At 49.1% G+C, this 27,322-nt stretch overlaps 9 protein-coding genes across 9 annotated transcripts; 6 read left to right on the forward strand and 3 right to left on the reverse strand.

The window, feature by feature from the left end:
- Positions 1–1,173: 1,173 nt before the first annotated feature.
- Positions 1,174–4,253, forward strand: KY384_003569 (uncharacterized protein; the record flags this gene model as incomplete). The annotated part of the gene is made up of 2 exons (XM_044812083.1): positions 1,174–1,313; positions 1,385–4,253. The coding sequence occupies 2 exons, from the start codon at positions 1,174–1,176 to the stop codon at positions 4,251–4,253; spliced, it is 3,009 nt and encodes a 1,002-aa protein (XP_044671216.1).
- Positions 4,254–4,861: 608 nt separating this feature from the next.
- Positions 4,862–7,186, forward strand: KY384_003570 (uncharacterized protein; the record flags this gene model as incomplete). The annotated part of the gene is made up of 1 exon (XM_044812084.1): positions 4,862–7,186. One exon carries the CDS (start codon positions 4,862–4,864, stop codon positions 7,184–7,186), a length of 2,325 nt encoding a protein of 774 aa, XP_044671217.1.
- A 123-nt stretch (positions 7,187–7,309) lies between these two features.
- Positions 7,310–8,730, reverse strand: KY384_003571 (uncharacterized protein; the record flags this gene model as incomplete). The annotated part of the gene is made up of 2 exons (XM_044812085.1): positions 7,310–7,903; positions 7,975–8,730. 2 exons carry the CDS (start codon positions 8,728–8,730, stop codon positions 7,310–7,312), a joined length of 1,350 nt encoding a protein of 449 aa, XP_044671218.1.
- A 534-nt stretch (positions 8,731–9,264) lies between these two features.
- Positions 9,265–10,524, reverse strand: KY384_003572 (uncharacterized protein; the record flags this gene model as incomplete). Its single annotated transcript, XM_044812086.1, has 1 exon — positions 9,265–10,524. One exon carries the CDS (start codon positions 10,522–10,524, stop codon positions 9,265–9,267), a length of 1,260 nt encoding a protein of 419 aa, XP_044671219.1.
- Positions 10,525–13,117: 2,593 nt separating this feature from the next.
- Positions 13,118–13,822, forward strand: KY384_003573 (uncharacterized protein; the record flags this gene model as incomplete). The annotated part of the gene is made up of 1 exon (XM_044812087.1): positions 13,118–13,822. One exon carries the CDS (start codon positions 13,118–13,120, stop codon positions 13,820–13,822), a length of 705 nt encoding a protein of 234 aa, XP_044671220.1.
- A 1,228-nt stretch (positions 13,823–15,050) lies between these two features.
- On the forward strand, positions 15,051–16,836 carry KY384_003574 (uncharacterized protein; the record flags this gene model as incomplete). Its single annotated transcript, XM_044812088.1, has 3 exons — positions 15,051–15,101; positions 15,387–16,010; positions 16,063–16,836. 3 exons carry the CDS (start codon positions 15,051–15,053, stop codon positions 16,834–16,836), a joined length of 1,449 nt encoding a protein of 482 aa, XP_044671221.1.
- Positions 16,837–17,247: 411 nt separating this feature from the next.
- On the reverse strand, positions 17,248–21,655 carry KY384_003575 (uncharacterized protein; the record flags this gene model as incomplete). The annotated part of the gene is made up of 6 exons (XM_044812089.1): positions 17,248–17,954; positions 18,003–20,840; positions 20,896–20,922; positions 20,975–21,155; positions 21,200–21,532; positions 21,584–21,655. 6 exons carry the CDS (start codon positions 21,653–21,655, stop codon positions 17,248–17,250), a joined length of 4,158 nt encoding a protein of 1,385 aa, XP_044671222.1.
- Positions 21,656–23,433: 1,778 nt separating this feature from the next.
- On the forward strand, positions 23,434–25,074 carry KY384_003576 (uncharacterized protein; the record flags this gene model as incomplete). The annotated part of the gene is made up of 3 exons (XM_044812090.1): positions 23,434–23,482; positions 23,541–24,426; positions 24,759–25,074. The coding sequence occupies 3 exons, from the start codon at positions 23,434–23,436 to the stop codon at positions 25,072–25,074; spliced, it is 1,251 nt and encodes a 416-aa protein (XP_044671223.1).
- Positions 25,075–25,422: 348 nt separating this feature from the next.
- Positions 25,423–26,457, forward strand: KY384_003577 (uncharacterized protein; the record flags this gene model as incomplete). The annotated part of the gene is made up of 1 exon (XM_044812091.1): positions 25,423–26,457. The coding sequence occupies one exon, from the start codon at positions 25,423–25,425 to the stop codon at positions 26,455–26,457; it is 1,035 nt and encodes a 344-aa protein (XP_044671224.1).
- Positions 26,458–27,322: the final 865 nt, after the last annotated feature.

The following is a 27,322-nucleotide window of genomic DNA, read 5'->3' on the forward strand; positions in this document are numbered from 1 at the left end:
TCAGCATGCTTTCACACAAGCCGCTCTTGTAAATGTGATAAACAGGAATAACAGTCATAGAGAAACGTATCGTGTTGTTGCAAGGCTAGCGATGAAGCGGCAGCTCCAGCCTCTAGGCCGTCTTACTGCAAGGCTGAAACACACAAGCATGGGGCGGCGCTCACATTACGCTCGACGGCGTGGCGATGAAACATCCCTAACACTGACCCCATGGAGTTCGATATAGGGGCCGATCTGGTCCATCGTCCCTTCATCATCAAGCTACACGTCCAGCGCAAGCTATCGATCGTTGAGCCTCGTACTCCGTATCTGATTGCGGCTCTGTCGTACAACTCCCAAAGCCGCCCGATAATATTCGACCGACGCAGCTAGAGCGGCCTCCAATCCTCGAATTTCAGCCTCCAAAGACTTACCGACCGTATCACACGCACCATACTCTGCACACAGCACAACATCGCTGTCCAGGTTGGCCTTGTCATTAGGCTTCATCTCTCTGAGAGAATATGCACTAGATCTATACCTGTTGTAACGTCGTTGCAAGCGACAGCGAGATCTCTACTTTGCATCGGTGATCAAGATCCGAGCTTCGCGTAGCGGTATTCTTCCATGTTCTGTAGCGTCACACCTAGGTCACTCGAAGGTGACGTTTGGGCTTTGACACCTTAGTGCAAAGCCACAATGTTGGACTGGATATCCCTTCAAAGATCAGACAGAACAATACAACTCTTGAGCATCTGAAGCGGTCGTATTGTTTACAACAAGAATAATGCGGGCATGTTTAGACGATGACAGCCTTTTCGGCATATACTCCACGAAGTAGCATTGAAGCCGCAGAAACAGACCTGTCGGCAAGTAAGAGGGTGATAGCTAGTTGATAGGTGATTCAAATTACTGATTGATTGGTCGATTCATTAACGATCTATAGCTTTTTTTCTCATTTGAAAATAGAAGTGGAATTGGTGATGGATCAATTTGTTTGAAAAATATTTTTATATTTGCGCGATGTACGGCAGAGCACAGGTACAATCATGTTTTTCGCGACGCCAAGAGCCATTTCGTCAACACCACAATTTTAATACGGACAGCATGCAGTCTGCCCTGGCAAGCTTGCTATGCAGCTCGTCCCGAGAGCCTGTTCTATTCAGAGATGCCTTCACAGTGTAAGAATCAACAATGGAGGACATCACCGACAAGTTCAAGGAGGTGAAGGCCAAAGAAATTCCTCGAGAGAGGCTGGCCCAAGTCAACAAGGAGAAAGGCGTTCAATTCAAGGCTACAATAGTGGTTCTCGCTACTTTCTTCTTTTATATCACGTACGCCATTGAGCTCTCACATGGACCCTGATCTTTGACTCTTACTCACAATACTGACGAACGCTCAACAGCCTCCTCCACGGTCTCGGCATTTTCCTCTTCACCAAAGGATTTCTGCTCACGCGACTTGTCTTGAATGAAAAGTCCGACTGCTCCTCTCCTCCACTTTCTCTACCCTCTCATGCTGAGCCGGGATGCTGGCACCCGCAAACATTTACAAAAGCAGTCGTAATAATTATAGATGCTTTACGGTATGACTTTACTGTCCCACGACCAGGCTCGACGCACCACTTTCACAATGCACTGCATGTCCTTCACGAGACCGCAACCCAGTATCCCGCGAAAGCTTTCCTACTTCCCTTCATTGCCGATCCGCCCACCACTACCTTGCAGCGCTTGAAAGGCTTGACCACTGGAACACTACCTACATTTATAGATGCTGGATCGAATTTCGCGGGAACTGCAATTGAAGAGGATAATCTAGTCGCGCAACTCAAAGATGCTGGGAGAAGAATTGTGCATCTCGGGGACGATACATGGCATAGCTTATTTCCAGGATATTTCGACACGAATCTGACGCGGGCTTACGATAGCTTCAATGTATGGGACCTGTTTACCGTCGATAATGGTGTTACGGAGCATTTGTTTCCACTTCTGGAGGGCACAAAGAAGAGCAACTGGGACGTGATATTTGGGCATTACTTAGGCGTCGATCATGCGGGGCATCGATATGGTCCCGATCACCCCGCCACAAAAGCGAAATTGGAGGAGATGGACAGTGTGGTGCGCAGAATGGTTGACACACTGGACGAAGACACGTTGCTAGTCGTCATGGGCGACCACGGAATGGATGTGAAAGGTGACCACGGAGGGGAGTCTGATGATGAAGTCGAGGCTGCTCTATGGATGTATTCAAAGAAGGCTGTTTTTGGAAGAGGCCATAACGGCTTTCTTACTCCACCTCCAAATGCCAAAGACCGGCCTGTAGGTCAAATCGATTTGGTTCCGACATTGGGCCTTTTGCTTGGCATGCCAATTCCCTTCAACAATCTGGGAGCCCCTATTGCTGAAGCGTTCGTGGGCGCCGGGAGACCGAACTGGGAGAACTTAGCAACAGTGAATGCATTGGCTGCTGCGCAGATCAATCGGTATCAGCGAGCATATTCGCAGGCAAGAGGATTGAGTGACGCTGTCTTCTCCTTGCCTAAAGACTCGTGGATCAAGGGATTTGAGATATTTCAATCTGCTCTTCAAGGCAGAAATACAAAACAATTTGGAGAAGCATATGAAGCTTTTGCTTTGTACCAACAACAAAATCTACAGATATGCCGGAGTCTCTGGGCCCGGTTCGACATACCAAATATGATTGTAGGTGTCTTCATCTTGGCCGGCACGCTCCTTATCCTGGCATATTTTGCTAGGTGTCAGTCGATGCGAGGTGCGCCGTCAGCTTCAGAGTATTTGCCTTCGATGGCAAAGACTGGGGCCGCGACTCTTGTGGCTGCACTATTAGGTGAGGCTTTGATCTGGCGGACCAAGCTGCTAGATGCTTCGTTAGGAGGACTAGCAGTGGGAAGCATTCTAGGCTTTGTCGTCGCCTTTATGCGTCTACCCTACGATTGGGAGGTTCCTTCCCCCACAACCGTCTGGGGGTGGATGGCCGTTGTCATGACGATTAGTCAGTCGATTGGTTTTGCTTCGAATTCCTACACGATTTGGGAAGACGAGATTCTCTTTTTCTTTCTGGTCGCTTTTGCCGCCATGACGCTATTGAGTTCAGCTAGAAGAGCGAATACTTCTGAGCGTATTTACGGAATCATGCAGTCCCTCATTTTTGGGGTGCTGACGTTATTGGCTTCCTTCTCGCGTCTTTGCCGCGAAGAACAGATGCCATACTGCAGATCCACCTACTATGCGTCCACGACTTCTTCCACTTCAGCGCCGTGGCAGCTGTTGATTCCACTTGTAACAGCAACACTACTACCTTCCGTAGTCAAGGCATATTATAAACGAACAAGCTCTTACGAAGGCATTGCTACAATCTGGATTGGTTTCGTGTTGAGGATTGGTCTACTTGCGGTCGCTATATTCTGGCTGTTGGATGCTGCTGACGACAATAATTGGCTCACACTAGACACAGCGACTCTGAAGACCATCAAGATTGTTCTGGCTAGACTTGTACTTGGCGTCTCCCTTGTCGGAGGCGCATCTGCCTGGATATATGCGAAACCATGCATCAGCATCCAGGTTGAGCAAAAGTACGATGACAGTATTGCAGAGCCCAAGAAGGTCCAAATTTACGGCTCCTTGAACGCTCACGGAACTCGCTACTTTCTCCTTGTGATCACTCTGCTCATCGGGCTAAGCCTCCTTCAAAAGCCTATGGGCATTGGCTCCCTTACAATCCTGACAATCCAGATTCTTTCGCTGATGGAGATCATACACGTGAACGATTTATCGAAAAGCGCAATAGGACCTGTGGTGCTAGCGGCATTAGGCAGCTTTCACTTCTTCAAAACAGGCCATCAAGCAACCCTCTCCAGCATCCAGTGGGAGTCCGCTTTCATTCCTCTATCGGTCATTCAATATCCTTTCTCCCCACTCCTAGTCGTGGCCAATACCTACGGCGCCCAGATACTCACCGCGGCGGCTGTGCCTCTGATTGCAGTGTGGAAGCGGCCCGCCCGCCGAAACGGATTATTGGGCGATGTCTCGAATGCATTGGGAACATTCTTGCTCTACCATGCTACTATTAATCTAGCAACAACGATGTGGGCTGGACATCTAAGGAGGCACTTGATGCTGTATAGAATCTTCAGTCCCCGCTTTATGACCGCTGCCGGACTACTCTTGGTTTTGGACCTGATTGTGATTTTGGTTGCATGGCCGGCTTTTTGGTTCAACATGCATAGCATTAGCGAAATCTTTGGGTGGACATGAATGAGCGTACGGATTGGATTATGGAACGGCGCGAGTGATACCCATCGAATTGCAGAGGCATTTGCGCGGTGTATACTAATGGACGGAGTCTATAGCATAGGGTACTTTGGACGTATAGGATATAGAAAAGAGCCAAAGAATTTACATAGTTGTAAAAGTCAAAGGCTTCCCCATGGATAAGGAAATTGTTTTGCTGTGATCTAGACTTTGCCTGCTCCTAGGTCACCTCAAACTGCATTTGTCCCAAATGGGTAATTTCAAGATTACTAGCTTCTACCCTACCTGCTTCCTTCCTCACCACCTTGGCCTACTCTAGGTGATCTCCCATGGCGCCAGAAGGTCCTGATCCTAAAGGCTTCTCGTCATGGGAAGATGCGTTCCAATATCCCATCCCCACGGTGCGGGGCATGGAGAAGCAACTGCGGCGAGACGTCGACTCGAACAGAGAGAAATTACGGACGCTGGTAGGGCAAGTCGTGATGCCCTGCTCTCATGCCTTCTCGGCTATAACGTGCAATCCGATTTATTTGAGAAAGTCTGCTAACATCTGTCAATGATGCAGAGCAAGCTACCGCGACCTCCTCACCACCGCTGATTCCATAATATCCATGGACGAGAAAATGCACCAGGTTGAATCATTGATGGGCGGACTGGGACGCAAATGCAATAATCGGCTTATAGATCGGAAGGTCACGAATCTACAGACCTGGACAGCAGCAATTGGTGCAAAAGGTATGCCTTTCGCCTCAGTCAATGTTAGCTGGCATATATTTACAACTGTTGACCTGATGCCCTCAGACGCTATTAAATTAGCCTTCACGTCCCAGCTCGCTGTCCTCAAAGCGTGTCCGGATGTCATATCATCACTGTTTAGGACAGGCGGCTCCTTATTACTGGTAGCAAAGGTCTTGGTTCTCTCTCGCCTGCTTCACACGAAGCTTTCGAAACGCCCCAGTCCTCTGCCATATCTCGAAAAGCTGCGCGAGCGATTAGCCATCTTACGCAGAAAATTGCTGAGAAGGATTGATGGACACTTCAAGTCTGTAGATGCAGACATACCGGCGTTGACTGAGGCTATGTGTGCATTTTCCCTGGCGACAAGCTCGGGTCCATCAGATATTGTCAAGCATTTCCATCACATACGCTCTGAGGCTATGCGTGGGCGAATGGGCGAGGGTGCAATAGGTCAAAAGGGAATGCTGGAAGCGCTACAGCTCTATGTGAAGACCCTGCGCGACACTCAGTCCATAGTTCCTTCGCAGCTCGCCAGAGCACTACAAGAAGACAGGACTTTGCAAATCATGAATAGTCCTGAGGTTCGGGATCTGATAGAGCTGAACTTGGACGTGCATGAGCGCTGGCTTGGGAATGATGTCAGAAACTTTACACCATACACCAGATACGACGAGCTCGTGAAGCCTCAGGCGGAAAAATTGTTAAGAACTTGGGCCAAGCCAGCAATCGAGGGCTTCCTTACAAGTTTGAGAGCTCGCGCGCAAACCGTGGAAGAACTAGAGCAGCTGATGGTTTTACGGAGAGAGGTACTTGAGCTTTGGTTAGGGCAGCGGAGGTACGCTCTTGGTGTCGATACGGCTGTCATACTGGATGGTCTACGCGATGTTTTCAACGAGAGAGCTGCCGTGCTAGTGCAGGAAAGGGCTATGGAGCTTCAGACAGTAGCCCAGGAAGTGGACGAGAATTTGGAGCTTTGGGAGCCAGGTGTCACTGACTCCTTGCCGTCTCTCTGGTCTACCGAAATGACGTCTATGGAGACCAGCAATGGGGCGAAGGCCTTCCGCCAGAAACTCATCAACATCTTTGCCGGCAAGAATGATGCGATTGCTGGTGTTTGCTCAAAGTATGACGAATGGTTTAAGGCTATCGAGAGTATAGAAAAAATCATACTAGAAGCGAAGAAGATCAAGTGGGAAGATGAACTTGACGATATGGACGACGAAGATGACCTGCTCGACAATAATCAAATACTCCTCAGCGAAGACGATCCCAGATCTTTAGACGAGAGCCTCTTCAATGATCTCCGGAAAGTTTTTGCTAACCTGGAAAGAACCTTGAAGTCATGCGCATCGCAATTGAAACAGCAACGTGTAGAAGATAGCCGGCCTGCTGTCTTTCTTCTCCGCTCATGCCGCGAAATCCGCCAACATCTGCCGATCAGTTATCAGAATCCAAACTTCGCAGAAGGTGTTCTGCATGATCTCCTCGGAATCATAGGACATGCAGCTGCAGAAGCTCCTCTAGCGAAAGGATCTAAGCAAATAATGAAGTTGAGTCTAAGCAAGCGTTTCCATGCAAGAGCTCTCTGGGAAGGTGACCCCGAGCTACCTCTTCTGCCTTCGCCATGGGCATATCGCTTGCTAATGGAAGTGACGCAAGCAATGGCGAGTTTAGGCGCGGATATATGGACTCCAGTTGCGGTGAGGAGGGTTAAAGACGCTATGAACAGCAAGCTTGCGGGAGTGGTGGAAGACATGTCTCAAAAGGGCGAGGGACAGGTCAATGGAGCTGTCAACGGCGACACGAAGGAACATGTTACGGTTGAGAACGGAGAGTCCGCTGACGCAAATGACACCGCAAATGTGCGCAACGACGATTTGACAGGCGGCGATAGCTCGATGAATGCGGAAGCCAGTCTCCAAGCGAATGGTGTCTCCATAAACGATAACGCGACCCAGGACGCATCCATAGCAAAGGATATCAGCGTGCAAATTCTCTTCGACTTGTTCTATTTGGGTGAAGCCGTCGTTGTGGATCGAAAAGAGCCTGCAGGTTCCGGAATATATCGGCTGACCGATCTGCCAAAACGAATCGGTGGGCAAGAAATCGACTTGTCTACGAGAGAAGTTGATCGCCTCAGGAAGAGCGCAGCTGAGTACTGGAAGCGGACGAGCTTGCTCTTTGGGCTGTTGGCATAAAACGACGATGATTGATAGCTGAATATAGATATGTGATGACGATTGCGCAATAGGGGGTATAATCCCAAAACTCCGCCAAACTAAGTATCAGACGAAATCTGAAGCCTCCCTCTCCGGGTGTGCTCAACCCAGCGACACAAATCCAACGTCGCCTTCTTTCCCTTCAAGTGCACTTGCCTCTGCCCTACTACTGCTGCCACCGCTATCACCATCACCATCTCGACGACTTGCTCCCACAGCCACCTCTGCCTCTTGTGTCTGCGTCCCTATCTCCTTTCCCTCCCCCCTCGCACTCTCCCTCCTCTTCTCCTCCGCCTGCCTCTCCCTGGTCTTGTACCTCCCATACTGCAAGCCCCCTAAAATCATGACCACCATTCCCCCCAACGTCATTGCCGCCCGTCTCGTAAGCACCCATCTTAGCCCTTCAATCTCGCTCTTCGCATCGCTGCTAATCGCCGTGGAGATCATGTAATTCAGCTCCGTGATGCTGGAATCTAGGGATTGCTTCGAGGACTGGTTGTCCATGCGGCGATCGTTTAGCATGCCTTTCAGCTCATCGCGCAGGGCGGCGAGCTCGTTGGTTGTGCGCTGCGAGAGGATGTCGTAGGTGTGTTGGAGGTGGGTGAGGTTCGAGTGGGCTTTTTGGGTTGAGGATTTGCGGAGGTTGAGGATCTCGGTGCGGAGTTCGGAGCACGCGGCGCGGAAAAGGTAGGTTTCCTATTTGAAGAGGCGTGTGAGCGAGATGAAGATTGGTAGGTGAAAAGAGGGGGAAAGCTGGGAGGACTTACATTTTCCACGTCTGACTTGCTGACCAGTCCGTCTTTTGCAACGTCGAGATTCACGCCGAGAAGCGCCCGCACGCCCTTCATGGTCGTTTCGCTCTGTCGGGATTGAAAGCCGCCGCGCTCGAGGTCTTTGACCAGCGTGTAGGTGTCGAAGTTGTGTACGTAGGGTGGCGTGGCGAGGTGCGGCGTTTTGTGTTCTTCAACTGTTTTCTCAACCGTTGGTGCCGGCATTGCCATGACCGTTGCCAATCCGTGAGATGCAGCGTCCTGTTTGGGAGAGTTTGGCTCGGGAGGAGGATCTGGTACCAATTCTTTGGCACGCTCGCCGGGGTCTTGCATTGTAGCTTCTATTGCTTTGCCACGATCTTCCATTGGAGTTGTCTCTTCTTTTTTATCTTCCTTGTCTTGCTTGGAGGGTCCTTCGACCGTTTGCTTCGCGACAGCTTTACTGTCTTGCGCCTCTGTCTTTTTCTCTTGCAATTCTGGCGGCTTTACTTCCTTTTCGATGGCACTTGCTAGTGAGTCATCTCCCGGAAGTTTAGGAGGTTCTGATGAAGTAGGAGGCGGAATTTGCGGTTCTTGTGCCGTGCCATATCTTTGGGCGTAAGTTTCTTGCCGGTGTTTATGTGAAATGCTGAAGGCTGCTTTTTGTGGGATGTCTTGACATCGAGGTAAAGACTTGAGAGGATGCCTGGGTCTTCGACGTAAAAGAGGCTTAAACAAGTGAGGATATAGAAACGGGAGGACCGGTGCAGACATCTTCCCTCTGCAACGAAAATGCGAGATGAGGCATGAAGCGTTCAAGAATCCTCGGCATTCATTTAGGACTGAACCAGAGCGCTAATCTAGCGCCGTATTTAAAACTCAATTCCGTGACTTCGGGGAGCAGCTCAAAGCTCAACGCTGCGTTGAATATCGAATCATCCTCGCCAGGCCGACAATCTTACTCTGACGACGTGCTTTCATAAACAATCGCTGTTCATTGTTCTACTTGCCGTGATGCGTCTGATTGAGAATATCAAAGCCGACCCTGGGCTGCCATGAACTACAGAGACATGTCATCTAGCACCTGCCATCCTTCCTCCCTGTAAGCGGCAAATTGTGCCCTTGTAAGACCCCTAGATCTATTCAGACTCAGCTGTTGACAATTTCGACCGGTGCATGGCATGTCCTTTTGATGATTACATTCACATCTAATTAGATGTGGCCTTACGTGTCCTCCCAATTATTCCTTGAAGTACGGAACACCCTTTCACCCCAGATGTCTATTGCTATGAAGTCTTACTCAAGACTCTATGCCACCTGATAAGACTCTGATTGCTTCTGGATAAACCAATTTGCATCTGCTTCATAGATTGCGGTGGGTCTGGCAAGGGTTGCGGTGAAGTTTTGAAAGCCGGCCTTCACAGGCTCTCCAGCAAATCTTGACGAGATCCACTGAAGGTAGATAGGTAATCCAGCGTACATGATAGGGGCATGAGTCACGTTTGGCATTAGATGGAACTCGATTTGAGAATCAGGGAATTTCGTTATCGTGTCATTGATTGCGGCCTCCACCTTCGGCGCATTGACGACTGGATCTGCTTCCCCTTGGAGAACGAGCATTGGACCTCCAATTGCCTGTGTTCCAGTGGTTGATACTTTGTTGAATTCCTGAATAGATAGGTTGTTTTGCCATCCTTGCTTGAGAATGTCCGATTCAATGAGTTGACTGACAAGGTTAGAACAGCCTTGCAGCTCGGTCAAGGTCTGGAGACTCTGCATTCCTACTGGTGTGAAGATGTCTGTAGGATTGAAGTCTGGATAGTTTGCCCTAAGATTAGGCACCAAATACAGCAGAACTATTTTGATGATTGGCTGATCAGTGGGCAAATCAAACAGACTTGTGCCGGGGGACAAGGCTACAGTGCCCAAATGACCGGGCAGTGGCTCTGAGACGACTTTCTGAGCGAACGACCACACAGTACCACCTCCCTGAGACTGGCCAGCAGCTATGAATTCCCGGGAAAGTTCTGGAAAAGCCTGCTGTGCTGCCGGTATGGAATAATAAAGATCGGTAGCTTGTATAGCCCTGTTGAGATACTCGTGTACGATTGGCTGCCCTGCAGCATCTCGGGAGACTCCCAAGCCTGCATAGTCTGTGGCGACGACAACGTAGCCGTTCAAAGCTAGCTGGTACGGGGCTTGAAACTGGTGCCAGAGGAATTGTATGTTGGAGGGTGCACACTCGGCTGCGCTACCACTGGTGCCGTGGGCCCATGCAACCATCGGATACCCTTTATTGTTATTCGACTTTGCCGCATAAGGCCACAGAATATAGCCCGATACCGGTACCAGACTTCCATTGGATTTCTTGGACTGGTACATGAAGCGGGATAGAGAGAGGTTCGGTGGTAAGGTATAAAGTGAAGTGTTTGTCGACACTTCCACCTTTAGCAACGATCCCGCTGCAGCATACGCGGATTCGGGGGGGACAGTATAGAAAGGGTCATCCAAAACAGACGAGTGAGCCCTGTACGACTGCTCGAAATTGTGTGCGTCGGTGACATTCATTGTCAGAGAACTTGTATCATCCCGTCTGAGGTGTGTTGAACGATCTACTGATCGGCTTGGCTCTTCGATTGGTGAAGGCAATGCGAGAGAAAGTAATGCACACAAGGCTATTACTAAGAACCCGTAAGTAGTGCTTGCTCCGAACCCCATTGCGCAAGCCATTTAATTGTCTTGGTGTCGATCGATAATGTGACGAGCAATCAATCGGGATAAAATGCAGGCTGGCGGCGGAGAATGTACTCTGTACTGCAAGAAGACCCTCGTGCAATGGATTGGAAGAAGCACCGGCAGTGAAGTTCAGGTCATGCAGCCACCCATCCGTTATGTGCGTGAGTGCGTCATCCAGATCTCGGAGGTAAGTTGCCCCACGTCTCGGTGTGTTGATGGTGGAGTGAAGGATTGGGAGGCACATAGAAGAGGCTGACCAAAGGCGAATAGGATCAACAGGAATACTTACAAATAGCTGCTTAGTTCTGACACTATACATATGACGTTCTTTAGTTCGCGATCTTCCGTGGACTTGCCCCGGACCGTTCCTACGCTGTCTTTCTTTCTCTTGGAATATGTCGATCATCAAGACCGAAACGAGTTGTCACCTTAACATAATATAGGTCATTTCCAGCAAGCACATGGTAATGCACTCTTGGTCGTAGTGCATCAATACCGTGGCGTTCTCGATCACCCTTGCATCGAGCTCGACCGCTGGGGGACTTTTCGCACTAATGCAGTCAGAATCCTCTGGAGCTTTGCTTATAACCCCGAAGGATTCGCTTCCCTGTCACCCAGGAATTCTCCAATAGCAGTGATACGATTTGTGTGGTAGCTTGCAGCTGCTCGGAGAATATTGTGTGATTGTGCGAGAAGCAGGTGAAAAAAATATCACTCCTAATGCCACCGAAAATGTAGCATCCCGCGAGAGGAGGCTCAAACCACTTCAAATCTCCAGCGTCCTGGGCTATTAAAGCCAGCCCAATTTCTCACGCTGGGTTTTCTTGGGCGTTTCGTCGTTCTTCGAGCCATGTCAGCTCAAAATGAGACCCGAGAAGTTGAAGTCTTTTGGGTTGCTGGATTGTGTCTCGGCGTCGCTGCTATCGGTCTCGCTGCACGCCTGACATCCAAAGTCATGGTCCGCAAAACTCTCCAGATCGATGACTATCTACTCATTTGGGCTTTTGTCAGTCATTCAAAGCTCAGAGAGTGATGCTAGCTGATTCGTCAATAGGCATTGTGTCTCTCACAGACAATTGCACACGTCTGGTGTATGCCTTCATGAACCTTGGGTCTGTCTAAAGTCGGTCGACTGAAGCCCCTTAGCTGCCAAATATGCCGGATTAGGACGTCACCACGCGTCTTTGCCACCAAAGAAAGTCTCGGATTACGAAAAGGTTTGACCTCAACCACCGTGTATCACGACGCTCCTCATAAAGTCTACAGGTGTTCTATGTCGCCTCAATAACGCAACCGGTTGTCTTGGGATCTGCGAAGATGTCGGTTCTCATCCTCCTGCATCGCGTTTTCATCACCAAAGCTTTCAGATTGACTGCAAAGATCTTAATGTTCGTTGTGATTGGCTGGTTCATCTCTGTTTCAGTGGCTGGAGCGCTCATCTGCCTTCCTGTCAAATCGAATTGGGACCCAAAAGTCCCCGGCCACTGTGGCAATCGATACGTTCTGGACATTCTTGACCCTCTACCGTGGATCATCACCGATTTCGCCATTTTGGTCCTACCTCTACCAATGGTCTGGAAATTGCATACCTCAACCCGTCATAAAGCTGCCTTGACGGGACTCTTTCTCGTTGGAGCCTGGTAATCTACTGTCTCTATTTCGATGAAACTACATAGCCATTGACATGTTTCAGGACTTGTATAGTGAGCTGTATACGGTATAGCCATGCGTTCTTCTCCCTAGAGGACCCCACATGTGAGTCTACTTGAGCAGCATTCCCTGCTATTGCTGAAGGCGTCTCAGGGGACACCGTCGGGTTGATCAATTGGACGACTGCGGAGGCAAATGTTACAATACTCTGTGCCTGCTTGTTTGCTTGCAAACCCGTCGTCATGTTTTTGATGCCCGACAGATTGATCTTCAAAATCCAGTCGTATCATGCGAGCTCGTACCAACGCCAGAGAACAGACTCTCACAAGAGGAGGAAACTACCTAGCAAGGATTCTTTTGGAGAATCTCTTCGCGTAGGGAGTGCAGAAGAGCATGAAGTGCCAAGACTCCCGCATCCTCTAGATGGTGGTAACCAAAGAGGCACTACCGACAGCCTAGATTTGGGCGGCTTAAGATCGCTGCTTAACCCACAGCCAGCAGTGACGCGAGATGGTGGTCATGTTATAGCTTTTGAGGACCATTTGCAATCCCTAGCAGTGTAGCCGTCGCACTATCCACTTCATCTACGGCCCGTAACTTGAGGAGATGCACTGCTTTAAACGGCCCATATTTCGAAAAGCCTTCAACGCATTCGCTGCACGAGAGGAAATAAGAATTTCGCCCATTCCCAAGCTAATGCAGAAGCCCCGCACGTCTTACGGTGCCCAACATCTAAGTGCAATCCTTCTTACACAACCCTCTGTGAGCCGCGTCGATGCCTCAAGCCTACCTCCCAGGTGAGCCATTCGTCAGCAGCGAAAGTCTTTTCAACGCTCTCGGCAAAGACTATGAAGACGTCTTCGGTCATGACGCCGGCCTCCTCCGTGTCGTCGAGCGCTTCATCAGCTACCTTTCACCCGATGCCCGCGTGCTCGATTGCGGATCTGGCACAGGCAAGCCTGTCGCCCACATGATCGCTTCAGCCAATCGGTCTGTTCACGGTATCGACCTTTCAGAGGCGATGATTGAGTTGAGCCGCAAGCAAGTCCCCACTGCAACATTCGAACAGTGCAATATGCTCTCTTACTCACCCCCTCCTGGAAGCTTTGGCGGCGCGACAGCAAGTCTATCGCTGTTTGAGCTAACGCGGGCTCAATTGACGACCATGGTAGCGAATTGGGCTCGGTGGTTGAGGCCGGGTGGGTATTTACTGATCGCGACGATGGGCGCAGAGGACGTTGAGGGCACAAGGGAGGAGATGTATGACGAGGATGGAGAGTGTGCTAGTGGTATTCCGTTTACGTTCATGGGCAGTAGGGTGTACTTGACACTTTTTACCAAAAAAGGGTGGGAGAGACTGTTGGAGGGAGCGGGTTTTGAAATTGTGGAGACACAGAGGGATTTATTTAGCCCGCCAAAGGAGGCGAAGTGTGATGAGGAGAAGCATTTGTTCTTGATCGCAAGGAAACGCGTTGAGTGAAGTGGGCAGAGCGGGTGACACGGAATGACTGAAGGAAGTATGGTCGATAAGCTCAGTTTGCAGAAACCACTTGCTCATCAATGTAGATTTCGGTGTCCTCATTCTAATAAGTCCCCTTGAGCGTGCAGTAGAAGATTTGTGACAACTCGTAGCTTTGAGCCTCCGCAAGGCTTTTAAGGCTGGGTCACAAGGGAAATCCCTATCAACTGCCTCACAATCAGCACTCTGGATTTCACCTGACCACAAAAGCTGTATCCGCTGAGTTTGAGATACCTGCTGGATTAGAAGGCAGGCCTGTGTCTGGCTAAGAGACAAGCAATGTTCACTACTATTATTATCACATGCAGGCTCGTGGACACAAGGACTAAAACTGGTGCTGATCTTGCCTTTGTTGAGAGCAGTCATCTTGCGAAGGCTTGGCAAGAACAATTGTGCTCCGCCTACCTTACTACTAGAACCTGACCCTAAGAGCATCATGAACAAATCTCCAATCTTGAATTGATCGGTATTCAAAGCTCTCAATAATGTAAAAATTAGTCACAACTCAAGCTGCTATGTATACTTCTCTTTTCATGCCAATTTCTGTTCTTCTGAAGGGGTTTTAGAACATTTTCTGGCACGCAATGGTTTTTGCCAAGCCTTCGCAAGATTATTGCTCGCAACAACACAGAAAAGGGGCGCTTTCAGCCTTGTCCCGAGTTCGTAAGAGTGTTTAGAGTAGGGCCGATAACCTTAGTAGCTGTTGTTAATTGAATTATACAGGCATGAATACTGACATCGTGACATGTCAATCCTGTAGATAAATGGGCCGGTGCCAATCAGCGTACGTGGTCGTGATGCATCTGCCCAAGCGGGAGATGGGAAGACGCAAGACGTACACGACCATAGGTAAAGAGCAAGGAAGATTCATGTCCGATCACTGGCTTTCTAATCGATCTTTGAGTGTGGCAGTGCTTCCGTACCGCAGAATTAAAAACACTGTCCCCCACAGACCAGCCTGCTTTTGTTAATAGAAGATGATCAGGCAACGACAATGACACGTCTCCTCGTCACCTTTCCCCTTGCAGCATTAAAGAGAATAGGCAATACAGCTTTCATCAGCCGTAACGACATTCTTAGTGTATGACTACCATGGGGGCCTCATTCTTGGGGACGGTGTTTCAAGGCTCTCTCATCATAATCATACTCGTCCCACTCAGAGCACGTTGCCAGACAGCGTTTTTTTCGGATGGTACTGAGTCAAGCATTCCGAACTTTCATCATTGGCACGGTCAAGCTTGTAAGCAAAATGTTCGGATCGAGCTTCAAGAACGAATCTAAACATCCAATTGCCAGCTGCCGTCCTTGACCAGCGTCTTTATATAGATGGTGGAGAGGTGACGAGACGAGATATCAATGGGACTGAGCCATATAGTAGCGGTAATTTGAGTACAGCAGCAAGTGAGTCCCACACATCTCGTCGTGAAACGTCTAGCTAAGGCGTCCAGGTAATACCACCTACGCTATCGACATATCTTCCTCGTGGAATAATAGTACTGTACTGTTAAATGCAATCCCTTCTCAGGGACCAGCACTGGTCCTTCATGCATTATGGGTCGATGAGCAGAGGCATTGCTTCTATGCCTATGACGGCTCCCTCAGCTTCCACGGGCCTGGTGGAGCTCACCCAAGCCCGCCATCAAATCTGCTATGGACATTCGCACCTTCCGGCAATGCTGGAATCTGGTCCAAGAGTGTTCCTCCGTCAAATTTTTCAACTTTAGTCCGTCTTTCAACCGGCCTGTATGCTTCTGGACTGGATTTGGGCTTTGCCCTGGGTGGCTGTGAGGCTGCTTCAACCACTTCAGATCTATCACAACATCCAGCTGGGTACATCCAACTTAGGCCTGGACTGGTCATGTATAATATGTCTTCCCAAGCTTGGTACAACATCTCTTCGGTAGGCTATAGCGCTAGTGGAGTTGCTTTAGATGGCGCGGCCCAATTCGTCCCTATGTTTGGAATGCACGGCCTTCTGTTGATCTTTGGAGGCACCGTAGACAACGGTGCTTTGGCTGGTACTGAAAGTGTCCCGGTCTTTGATCCAATCTCGCAGCAATGGTCGATCCAAAGGACTACTGGCACAAAGCCTCAAGCTGCGAAGAATCCATGTGTTGTCGGTGTCCCAGGCGATGATGGTACCTATGAGGTAAGACACGTCGCGGACTCGATGGATTCGAACGCTAAAGAAATATTAAAAGATCTTTTGGTACGGCGGTCGTGTAGGTGAAGACATCGTTAGTACTGTGGCGCAAGGATCTGTCTTCGTGCTTTCTCTACCATCCTTCAATTGGCAGAAACAGAATGGCACGCCTTCCACGGGCCGATGGGCTCACAGTTGCAATGCGATCGGCAATAGGCAAATGGCTGTCATAGGAGGGACAGTTTTGAACGCAAGCAGTGATATCAATTCACAGACAGGGATTCAAGATCCGTGGGAAAAGGGTATCGGTGTCTTCGACTTGACAGCTATGGAGTGGAAGGACGGCTACGATGCAAATGCAGCGCGGTATGTTACCCCACATGCGGTCAAAGATTATTACCAAAGAAATGGGCGAGAGCCCATCTGGTCCAATGACGTTGTCAAGGGTTGGTTCATGCACACCACTGACTTAGATCATGCGAACTCCACCATCAAGTCTGCTCCTCAACCAGAGGCAAGCTCTTCGGGGACTGACAAAGGTGCGATAGCTGGAGGCACTGTCGGCGGTGTTCTAGGTCTAGCGTTGATCGTCTTCCTGAGCCTTTGCCTTGTGCGACTTCGTCGTCGCAGTGCCGATGTGACAGTTGCCCTACCGAGTCCTGAACATCACATGCCTGAGCTAAACGCCGTTGAGAACATGAGGTTAGAGATGGATACGTCCAACAAGCCTATCGAGATGGCGCACAGAAGTGTTGCGACAAGTGAATTACCTGCACACATGGAGTTCATTGCAGGAGAAAGGCTTCGTTCACAAGACATGCCAGCGAGATGAGTCACGGGAAAATAACGAGATGACTATCATCTAGAATCAACCTAAATCGAGTTGATCTTGGTGGTGAAAACGTCAGATGTCACATATCTGTCGACAAATGGGCATCTCGACCATTGCCCCAATGTCTTTGAACTTTTCAATACATAAGACGATCGATCAATATATCTAACTGTTCATTAGTCTACTGCTCAATTTAGCTACCTCTATGAAAGAACTAGCGGTCTAGGTGAATTGTGGTCTTATGACTTCGATCCGTCGTTGGCAAATTTTCGGCAGAGCTTCTTCACAGCATCCATGACGTCCTCTCGATACCCGCCACTATATATGGCGTAGTGGTTCATATAATGCCATCTAGCAGTTCGATGTGAGCGGGAGATTCGTAGCCTCAATGCCGAAAGGATCAGGAATTACTCACAGCTCATACAATTGCATGCGATCTTCGTACTCCTTCTTCGGCTCCGTCTTCGGAATCAAATGGTGGTATTCATTGAAGAAACCAGCCGAGAACCCCCCGAACATTCGCATGAGTCCCAATTCGAATTCTGAATGAGAGTAACTGCAAGCTGGATCGAAGGTTACGGGCTCAAGGCCATTCCTGTCGTCGAATTTGGCTTTGGCTTTGTTACCTTCCCACAAATCGCCGTGGATTAGTACAGGCGAGATTCCTTGCTTCCCGCCTAGGTGGCCATTACCCAATAGCTTAGGTACAACATTATCAATGAGGATGTTGAGAGCATCTGTGAATTCCTTGTCCGTGCCATGATTCTCCTCTATGATCTGAGCAAGAGCACGCAAGCGATATTCAGAGTAGAATTTGGCCCACGAGCCGCAATAAGTGTTGTTGACAGGGGTTGACCCACAGTATGTTGTAATGGGGAAACCAAACATGGGGGTCTTGTGCCCTTCAGGTACGGGTGCGATGGTTGTGTGCAGCTTTGCAACCTTTTGGGCCAAGGTCAGACCAAATTCCATACCTGTGTCTTCCTCATTGGCTTCGAGATCCACCCATTCTGTCACTAGGTACCAAGTGTTCGAATCTTTGAATTTTCCCCAAGCGAGGGGTTTTGGCGATAAAGTAGGTACAGCTTTGTGTAGAAGCATAAGTGACAGATGTTCACCTAGCCAGCAGGTCAGTGTTTGCTTACTGTGGGGAAACTATATCTCACTTTCGAACATCTCTTTGTTGGAGCCAGACTTCATGTAGAACAATTTGCGTTTTCCGTCAACCAAAGCAGTGATCTTTTCCGGCAAAAAGAAACCCGCGGCTTGGTGTGGCTCAGCGATAGAAGATATTGCTTGAATACCCAAAGCTTCAGCAACGGCCTCGTCCAGCGGGTGTCTATCGACAGGCGTGTCTGTTCTGACAGAAGAAATGACCAATTCTCGCTCCCTAATTTTGATGAGGTTGGCGGTGTTGTCATGCTCATTGGTTTCTGCGAGCGCACGAGCACTCTGCCCGTATTTATCGACTTGTGTTGGATCTGCTCCACTTTCAAGCAACATTGAGACAATGAATTCTTCTCCACTGCTTGCTGCCTGATGAAGAGCAGTGTGTCCTACGGCGTTCTTTTTGTCAACGTCAGCCCCTGCGTCGATGATGGCCTTAGATGTCAGTCGGTGACCTCTCCAGGCTGCTTGTTGTAAAGGGGTCTCCCCTTCATCATCTTCAGCATCAACATGTGCACCAGCATCGATTAGCGTCGTAGCCACTTCATGTTGACCAGACCATGACGCAAAATGTAATGGCGTACTTCCATCAGTATTTCTGGCTTGTACATTGGCTCCCTTCTTGAGCAGGAATTTGGCTGCATCGACATGGCCGTTGCTTGAAACGTTGTGTAAGGCGGTCCAGTCGTTAAAATCATTATGATTTACATCACATCCTTTTTCCAAGTGCATGCGAACAACTTGGGTATGACCACCCCACGCAGCATGTAGCATAGGCGTCATACCCTCCCTGTCTAATGTATGAATTGACGCGCCTTTGTCAAGTAATAGTTTCACGACTTCCGTTTGTCCACTGCTCGAGCTCCTCGTTAGAGCTGTCCATGTAGATCCATCAAGCTTTTCTATGTTGGCTTCAAAGTCCAGTAGCTGGCGGACGACTTGGACATGACCATTGTAGGCAGCCCGATGCAAGGGTGTCCAGCCGTTCTTGTCTGTAATCTCTAGGCTTTCCTTTCCGTCGAACAGAGCTTGAAGTACCTCAACATGACCATTGCCAGCAGCCCATTGTAAGGCATTCATACCTTCGTGGTTCTTGTGACTTCGATCTGAGCCAGCTTCAAGTAACATCTGAACACTGCTTCGACATCCATTCTTGGCGGCCCATAGCAGCGGGGTGTTGCCTAATGAATCTAAAGCATGAACGACGGTGGAACCCTTCTCCTGAAGGAGAGCCTGGACAAGCCAAGGAAGCGTAGCGTACGCCGCTAAATGAAGCGCAGAGAATGAGGAAGGGCATGACTCCCACTTCGCATGGACCTTAGTCCAGTAAATTTCGAACCACAATTGCCTTTGGACTGAGTCTCCATCAAAGAACGGATCGCACAGATCAAAGCTTCGAGTGATCCCTAAAGAAGATGATCTTGTATGATCGAGCCAAAAGTGAATAGGATATTCAATTTCTGTTTCACCACTTTCGATGTCGTGGAGATGCGAGAGTCTGTGGTGGTCTTTCGATAGTTCCTTACATATATAAGCAAAGCATTTCAATGCCAAGAACTCGTGGTCTGTACTGATGTCGCTTGATACTATCTGGGTGCTGCTCATGGTCTGAATAAAGGTCTTTGCCGAAAGGTGAACGAAGTAGACGACGTGATCCCTCACCGTCACCATGGAGCCGCATTGGCTGACATATTCACTTATGACAGGAATATTGTGTCGATGCTCTGTTGGAAGATCTGCTACCAAGCCCAACTCACCAAGACTTAATGGCCTAAAAGCGACTACCATTGCGCGGAAAATAGACTTTGCGATCTCGACAAGCTCCTCGTCTTCAGGGACGAGGATTTGTTCCATGATGCGCTCATACATCGGAGTCAGACCTGAAGGGAGTTGAGAAAGTACCTTCATCGTGTTGACAGATAGTACTCGAGGTTTTGCGAGCTCACGACAAGCTAACGCTACCCACAGAAATGTACCCTCTGCTTTTTCAAGAAGCTGACTTTCGACTATGTGCCTCAGCTCCCTGTTGTAATTCTTCCGATGTTGTAAATGATTTGTCTTGAGTACGATGAACTGCCTGACGGCTTTGGTCACATAAGTCTCATTATCTTCCAGGCTAATACCTAAACTTTCCGCCAGGGTCTGCTTGATTGCGATATCATTGCGACTTATCACCAGCCATTTGACTTTGGTTGAGCCTCCAGGCCCTGATGGAGGAAGCGCATGATCAGCAAGATCTGTAAGCTCAGGCTCGGATGCCGGATCAATTAGGGTTAATAGAGTATCTATGGATTCTATCTCGCATTCATCAAGGGCATCAATAACGATGTATATTTGTTGAAGACTTTCCGAGCTAACAATGTCACGAAATATGCGCCAAAGTGATTGTGCAGCGTTAGGTGAAGAGAATAAATGCTCTTTTTGCTTTTCATATTGTTCACGAAGGTGCACACAAAGCTCCGGTCGTTGACAAATCAATTGATAGATCAAACCACGTAGAACAGATGTGCAAGTCTTCCTTCTTGAGTCCTTATTGTCGCAGAAGAAGTATGCCAATGCTGACGTTGTTGCAGATCCTTGAAGTCTTACTTTTTCAGTGAGATCCTTCACCAGTGAGATGGCAAGCATAGTTTTCCCTTTGCCTGGGTCGCCATGGAGCCAGAGCAGACGCCCAATATCTGAGTTCAGCCAGCTGGTGAAAGTAGAGTCGCTCAGCACCCAAGCACCAGTCCCTTCTAAAAGTTTATCCTGCTTGTTCTGAATCTTCTCCATGTCATCCAGAGGATCTGTGATAAAAAGCGCACGGAGGCATGCAAGGTCACGCTCTTCTTCAATGGCTAGGATAGTCATTGTAAGCGTTAAGAAGCATCTTAGAATGTTTTGAATACTCACCTGACATCTGTCGTGCAATATCCGATGCTAACGCTCTGTAAGCATTTGCAAGGGCTCCAGGTCAAATTATGGCACTTACGATTGAGTCTACTGCGAACCCTTTCAGGTGCAGTATCTACAAACGAACGGATTTCTTGACAAATGAGACGAAAGTTTGGATTTTCTGGATCAGAAAACTTGCACATCTGAAAATGATCGCAAGCAAGACCCAACTTTGGAAAGCCATCTATGCAGCCGGAATTTTCATCAACCACCAATTCCTGGTTCTACATTAGAAGGATGTTGGAAATGTCGGACGGCGTACCTTATAAGCCGGGAGAAAGGAACCTCTGGGCTTCACTATTTTGGAGATATCAGATTTATGCTGCTCAAAAAAGCAGAAAAGGGGTATGGAAGCCGTGTTCACAGTCCGTGTGAAATCGTAGAGAAGATCATGGAGCATTTCTGAATCCTTCTCCACTGCTTTTAAAAGGCTGGTATCTTCACCGCAACCCATGGCAGAGGCTATTGCTGCAATCACAGCAGCTTTGGACTGGGATTTCGACCCGCGATGGGGCGTGCCCAAAAATATGACTCCGGCGGTGGACTGCACAACTCCAGGAAAATCGGTGTCATGAAGCTTTGCAGATATCAAGGCCTGATGGTTCGTCAGCCGAGATCGGCAGAGTTTCCGGATCCCAATACATACCTTCTCAATCACAAGGCCTCCAAAACAATGACCCATAAAGACGAGTGGTCTCTGTGGACAGGACTTCTTCATAGTCAGTGTTCGACTGCAGGCATTTAATTTCATCCAGGGTACCCACTTTTCGGAGGCCCATCAGTCCACGTAGCAACTGATCTGCGACGAGAGGAAGCCTTTGTTGGATCGCATCACGACCGAACCATTCCGACTCATAGCCAAATTGGATAATTCTGATTTGAGGAAGGATATCCGGTAACATGTGTTCATCACGTAGCCAGTCTACGCCCGCTTTCGACCATGCACTCTTTGGGTGTACACCAATCCCGTGAACCGCGACCAAAATTTCGGCATGTCAGCCTTGCGCTCGCAGAGGGTTGAGACACCTTGACTGACTCGACTAGGGCATCGTTGCTTTCTTTATGGCCAGCATCATAGAGAACTCGAAGGCCGTAGGTATATCTCGGCTGTAAGGATTAGATTGAGTTGGTCACATGGAGCCAGTAAGACGAACTTGTTCTGTAACCATATCCGTCCAGGCAGAACTTGGACGAGCCATCTTAGTTAACTGATAATTCACTGACTTTCATCATGAAGTACTATGATGGGCAACAGTCTGGACATAGCTGCAAAGCTACCAGCATATGTGTCAGAGGAAGAGTTCCCAAATTGCAGACGCGTCCGAAGTAAGAGCAACGAGTGTAGCCTTGTCTTGAGCCTCATGCTTAGCTCGGGGCACCAAATGCGCTGATCTCAAAGCTTGGAAATCGAGGAGCAAATCTGCATCTAAAAGCCAGGGATACATGCAGGATCTTAGTAGAATCAGCTTCCGCAGCTGATAATTGACAATACAACATATGGAATCCTCAAACAAAGCTTCAAGGGCTATGGAGGTGGCGATCTGAATAGCGAAGAGTGCTGTAAAATCTCAAGGTGGTATGGAGCAACATAGGGGGCAGTGGACCCGAAATGACTACAGATGGTGTGGTGTTCGAAACGACAATAATTGTGCTATTACAACCAATAGCGCTGGACGTCGTAATCTGGAGGAGAACGTCGACACCTCTCATTTCCGATAGAGCACAGATTCGCCAGCCTGGTGAAGGGCGATCGTTCGTTCTCGAGCCGCTCATTATTTGGATCATCGCTGTGATCATCTCGTATCTCGTCCAGGATCTAGCCGCTTCTCGGCCTTGATCCTGCTGTGCTGTACCTCTACAAACCCGACCGAGGGCCATACAGACGTATATACACCCCGAAGTCGTCTTCGCGCTTTATTGTGCATTTGACACGGCTGTTGTCAAGGCCACTTCCGAAGAGTATGCTGTGATTTGTGGGGAGATCTATAAGAAGGGTAGACATCAAGGGTACGTAACGTATGAACTTTAGGGGCAATCCCGCTAATCTTGCCGCCGGGGGCGGCGGGTTTCATTTCCGGGGACGCTCTGGGTCACTGATCGCGAGTCCCGTCACTCCCGTGAGCGTTTTCATACTTGAAATTTGTGATGACAGCCGTGTTCGTTGGGAGTATCATTTGGTTGATCAGCAAGGCAATTCGCACTCCATGGATAGCTCAAGAGTATTCTCTCATCTTTCTGTTTTCGTGCCGCGGAAATAGAGATCATCGTCCTCCCAGAGGCGCGTACTTCGAGATTTGGCATGAGCTGCATTAGGGCGTGCTTAGCTCTAACAACCCATGTTCGTGCTTAGGCAGCCATAGCCTTGTCCAAGTCTCGTGGTTTTTGCCACATAATGGCCTGCGTTCATACATGATTCGTATGAGGTGGGCAATTAGCACACAGCTTTTACCTCTGGCCGTGGTCGTTTATATTATCATTATTCTTTGGCCACGCACAATGACCTTACGAAAGCTAGCTCAAGAGCCTCGGGACATCGTGATCGTTGGTGAGCCAAGACAGAAGATTTGCCTCGAGATATGAAAGACTTATCGATCTATATACAGGTGGAGGCGCTATTGGATGTTCAGCAGCATACTTTCTTACGCATCACATCCTCTACAATCCTGATATACATAAGGTCACGCTGTTGGAAGCTAGTAGCATCGCCGGAGGCTCGTCCGGGAAGGCTGGGGGGTTACTTGCTGAATGGGCAACGCCAAAATGTCTGGCACCCCTGAGCTTTAGAACGCATGCGCAGCTGGCTCAACAACATGGCGGAGATAAAATCTGGGGTCACCGAAACGTTCATTGTGCAGAGGTAAAGTTACAGGCACAGACTCCTGGTAGCCAGACGGAAAGCAATGGAACCTCAATACCCTCGGCACTGGACTGGCTGCTCCCTGGAACAGTCAAGTCTTACGATGAGGTCGGCAACCTGAACAACTCTGGGCAAGTCAATCCTTTCATGTTTACGACGACTCTTGCCAGGTTGGCCGAAGAAAAAGGAGCTAAGATACTGCTGGGCTCTGTGAATAAGCTGAATTACAAGGAGGATCAGAAGGGCGTTGATTCCGTTACATACACCGACAAAGAGAAGGCTGGTAGCCACACTCTTGCTGCTACTGATGTCTTAATCGCTGCCGGCCCGTGGACGCCAAGGTTGTTCCCTTCTATTCAGCTGGGAGCACCTCGGGGCCACAGTGTGGTTGTTCGGCCTTCAAGAGACTTATCACCCTACGTCCTTTTCCCTGAAATAAAACCGCCGGAAGATGGTTCATTATCAAAGATACTTTCACCTGAAATATATCCTCGGCCAGGAGACGGCTTGTACGATTTCGATACCGTATATGCTTGTGGTCCTGACGACTACGGAGTTGCACTCCCTGACGACACCGGCCATGTAGAAGTTGATCAGCAGAAGACGGAGGATGTGTGGAAGGCCATTCAAAGGTACGTTATTCAGTTCCAGCGTGGTTTCCACCAGCTTTGCATTGCCGGTAGTTATTATTGCCATATTCTCTGGTAAAGTATTACCCCCAACTTGCGTCATGCAAACCTCACCACGACTTTCACCACGGCTCGCAATAGGAGAATGTGGTTGCAAAAGAAGTCGACGAGTATGTTGCAAAGGAGACTCGATGCAAAATAAATACAATGGTGGTCGTGCAGCTTGCCATTGTGAAAGTCCGTTGCGTAGTGTTTTATGTTTGGAGCTTGTGAAGCACATGATGTTGTTTCGGGGGGGAATTTCCCCAACCCTCCATGACTAATTTTCGACTTAGCATCTCAGGAGAAATTCGCGACGGGGAAGTGATCACACGACAAGCCTGCTACAAACCTCAAATACGCCCCCATGATGAAGACGAAGAGGTGGGTCCCATCGTTGGACCGGCAGGTGTTGAAGGTGTCTGGCTTGCCACTGGACATGACGAGTGGGGGATCCATAACTCAGCTGGTACTGGTCTCGTTATTAGTGAAATGATTCTGGAAGGCGAAGCTAAAAGTGCCAATTGTGAGGCACTTGATCCAAAGCATTATATGATAGACACAGCGTCCAAAGGTAAGAAGGGACTGCTGCAGAGTTTTCTTGGTCGTTAGGACTCCAGACAGGCTCTATGTTGCCTACTTGTCTTTTTCCATAGTATACATATCATCGCCCTCAGTATATAAGTAAAATCAGACTACACTCAATCAGAGTGAGCCACACAAATAGTAGACCAACCATCATGGGGTCCCACATTTGTGCAAAGCGCGTAAGGCTGCAATTTTCGTTTGTAATCCTTTGCGGCGCCAGGTTTCGTTTCGAACGAGATGGTGTTGTCGAAGCTGTAGCGCCAATCGATGCAGGGGGAACGTTACCTCTGCCGCTGAGCTTTTCGTCCCTGGGAAAGGGTTAACAACAGGTCAAACCCTTCTAGAGTAGATCTCCAGCCACTTCATGTAATCATGTTTCGACATCCTTTCCCCCAAGAAGCTGAATTAGAGAAGAGTCTTGTTGTAGAGACAACAGTAAAGGACAAAGGCGAAGACAGGCAGCAATTATTTCTTCGTGAAGATGAACAAGAAGAGGACTTCAATTTGCTCCCAGGATGTTCATCCCAGCAAGCTTGTTTGCAAAGCGTTGACTCAGTCACGTATGTCCTGAACTCTGAACTTCTGACACCGGATCTGGACCGCATGGCACCCTATCTCTGGCTTGTCGCAACTCCAAGAAGTAGCCACATTTCCTCCCTGCACCAGCAAATTGTCAAGGGACGCACAATAACCGTCACTGAGAATCCCGAACTGCACTGTACGTGGATCTACGATCGCTTCTTCGTGAAGCCCATTACACCGTGCATACTCTCATGGGCTTTTTGGCACCGTTTCCTGCTACCTCTCGGCAATGATCCTCTTTATGATGAACCTGGGTGTCGTAATCTAAGACATGCGGCAACAGGTCTGTTGAGAACATACTTCTACCTTGTCAAGCATCCCTCGGACTTCCGAATCGCCAAAGAACATCACCTGATTCCAAGGACAGTGACTTATACTCAATGCCTACGATTCTTCAGTCACTTTGCCGATATTACCGATGATGAGGTGTCGCCGCGATATTATTACGGCGACTTACGACTAGGTCGATTGAACTTCTGGGCAAAGCCTTTGCTGAGGCGCTTCTACTTCCAAAAAGTTCTGATACATTACGGATACGGCACATACTTCTCTCGATTTTTCGGGCCGCTACTATTCATATTTGCGTTTTTCACCGTAGTCCTTAGCGCTATGCAAGTTGTGTTGACTGTTGAGACGATCAAAGGTGATGGCGACAGTCACAATTGGATGACGTTCGCGTGGGTGTGTCGCTGGTTTGGTATTTACTCTATCATCACCGCCTTCGTCTTCTTTGCTGTACTCGTTTTCATGCTTGTGTTCATGACATTAAGAGAGGCTCTATTCGCCATCAAAAAGTTGACAAGAAAGGGGAAGGCGAAGAAATAGATGAAGAGCGTGCAAAGAGTCAAATCACATATGCAATGACAGATTGTGGAATGATAATACAATCAGGGGCCTCCCTCATTGAGTCCATAGTGATGGGGGAGTATCAACCACTCAAACAGGCATATTGTATAAGCAGGCATATTGTATAAGCAGGCATATTGTATAAGCAGGCATATTGTATAAGCAGGCATATTGTATAAGCAGGCATATTGTATTCACTATACGGAGATCGCCCGCGCTTCTATATGAAAGACCTGTCCTCAGCGTTATAGCCTCCTGAACAGTCCGATTACCTCGCCGACGCAACCCCAACATCTAACTCACAAGGCACACTCTCCCCACTAATACACCCAACCCCAACCACCGACCCTTCCACCCCCTTCGCACCCGCCGTGGCAATCGTCAAATTCGCCCTCACCGGCCTCTCAACACTCTTCAGCTTCTCCAACACCGCAAGCAACACCTCCCCGGTAAACGCCTGCTTCGGGTCATCCAGGCTGACGAGCGCGATATATGCGCCAGGGTCGTACCCAACACCCGGCTCGGAGAAGGAGATGAAGTTCTTTGTGACGGGCGTTGGGTCCTGACTTTCGCTGTCGATGAAGGATTGGAGCATCGTGGGCCAGTGGACTATGCTGGGCCAGTCTTCGTTAGTCGCGAGGGGGGTGTAGGTTATGGCGAGGGCGGGGGTGACGGTGTAGAGGGTCCCGGGGCCAGGGTTGGGGGGTGGGGGGTGGAGGGTTGCGGAGAGGGTTGGTGGGGGAAGGGAGAGGAGGAGGAGGGGGAGGGAGTAGAGTGGGGATAGCATTTTGTTGGTAGGGAGGAGTATTGGTTGAAGGTAGGTGAGGTGGAGATGGGAGTTATT

Source organism: Bacidia gigantensis, assembly GCF_019456465.1.
Source record: "Bacidia gigantensis strain McMullin 20006 chromosome Unknown contig_180, whole genome shotgun sequence".
NCBI lineage: Eukaryota > Fungi > Ascomycota > Lecanoromycetes > Lecanorales > Ramalinaceae > Bacidia > Bacidia gigantensis.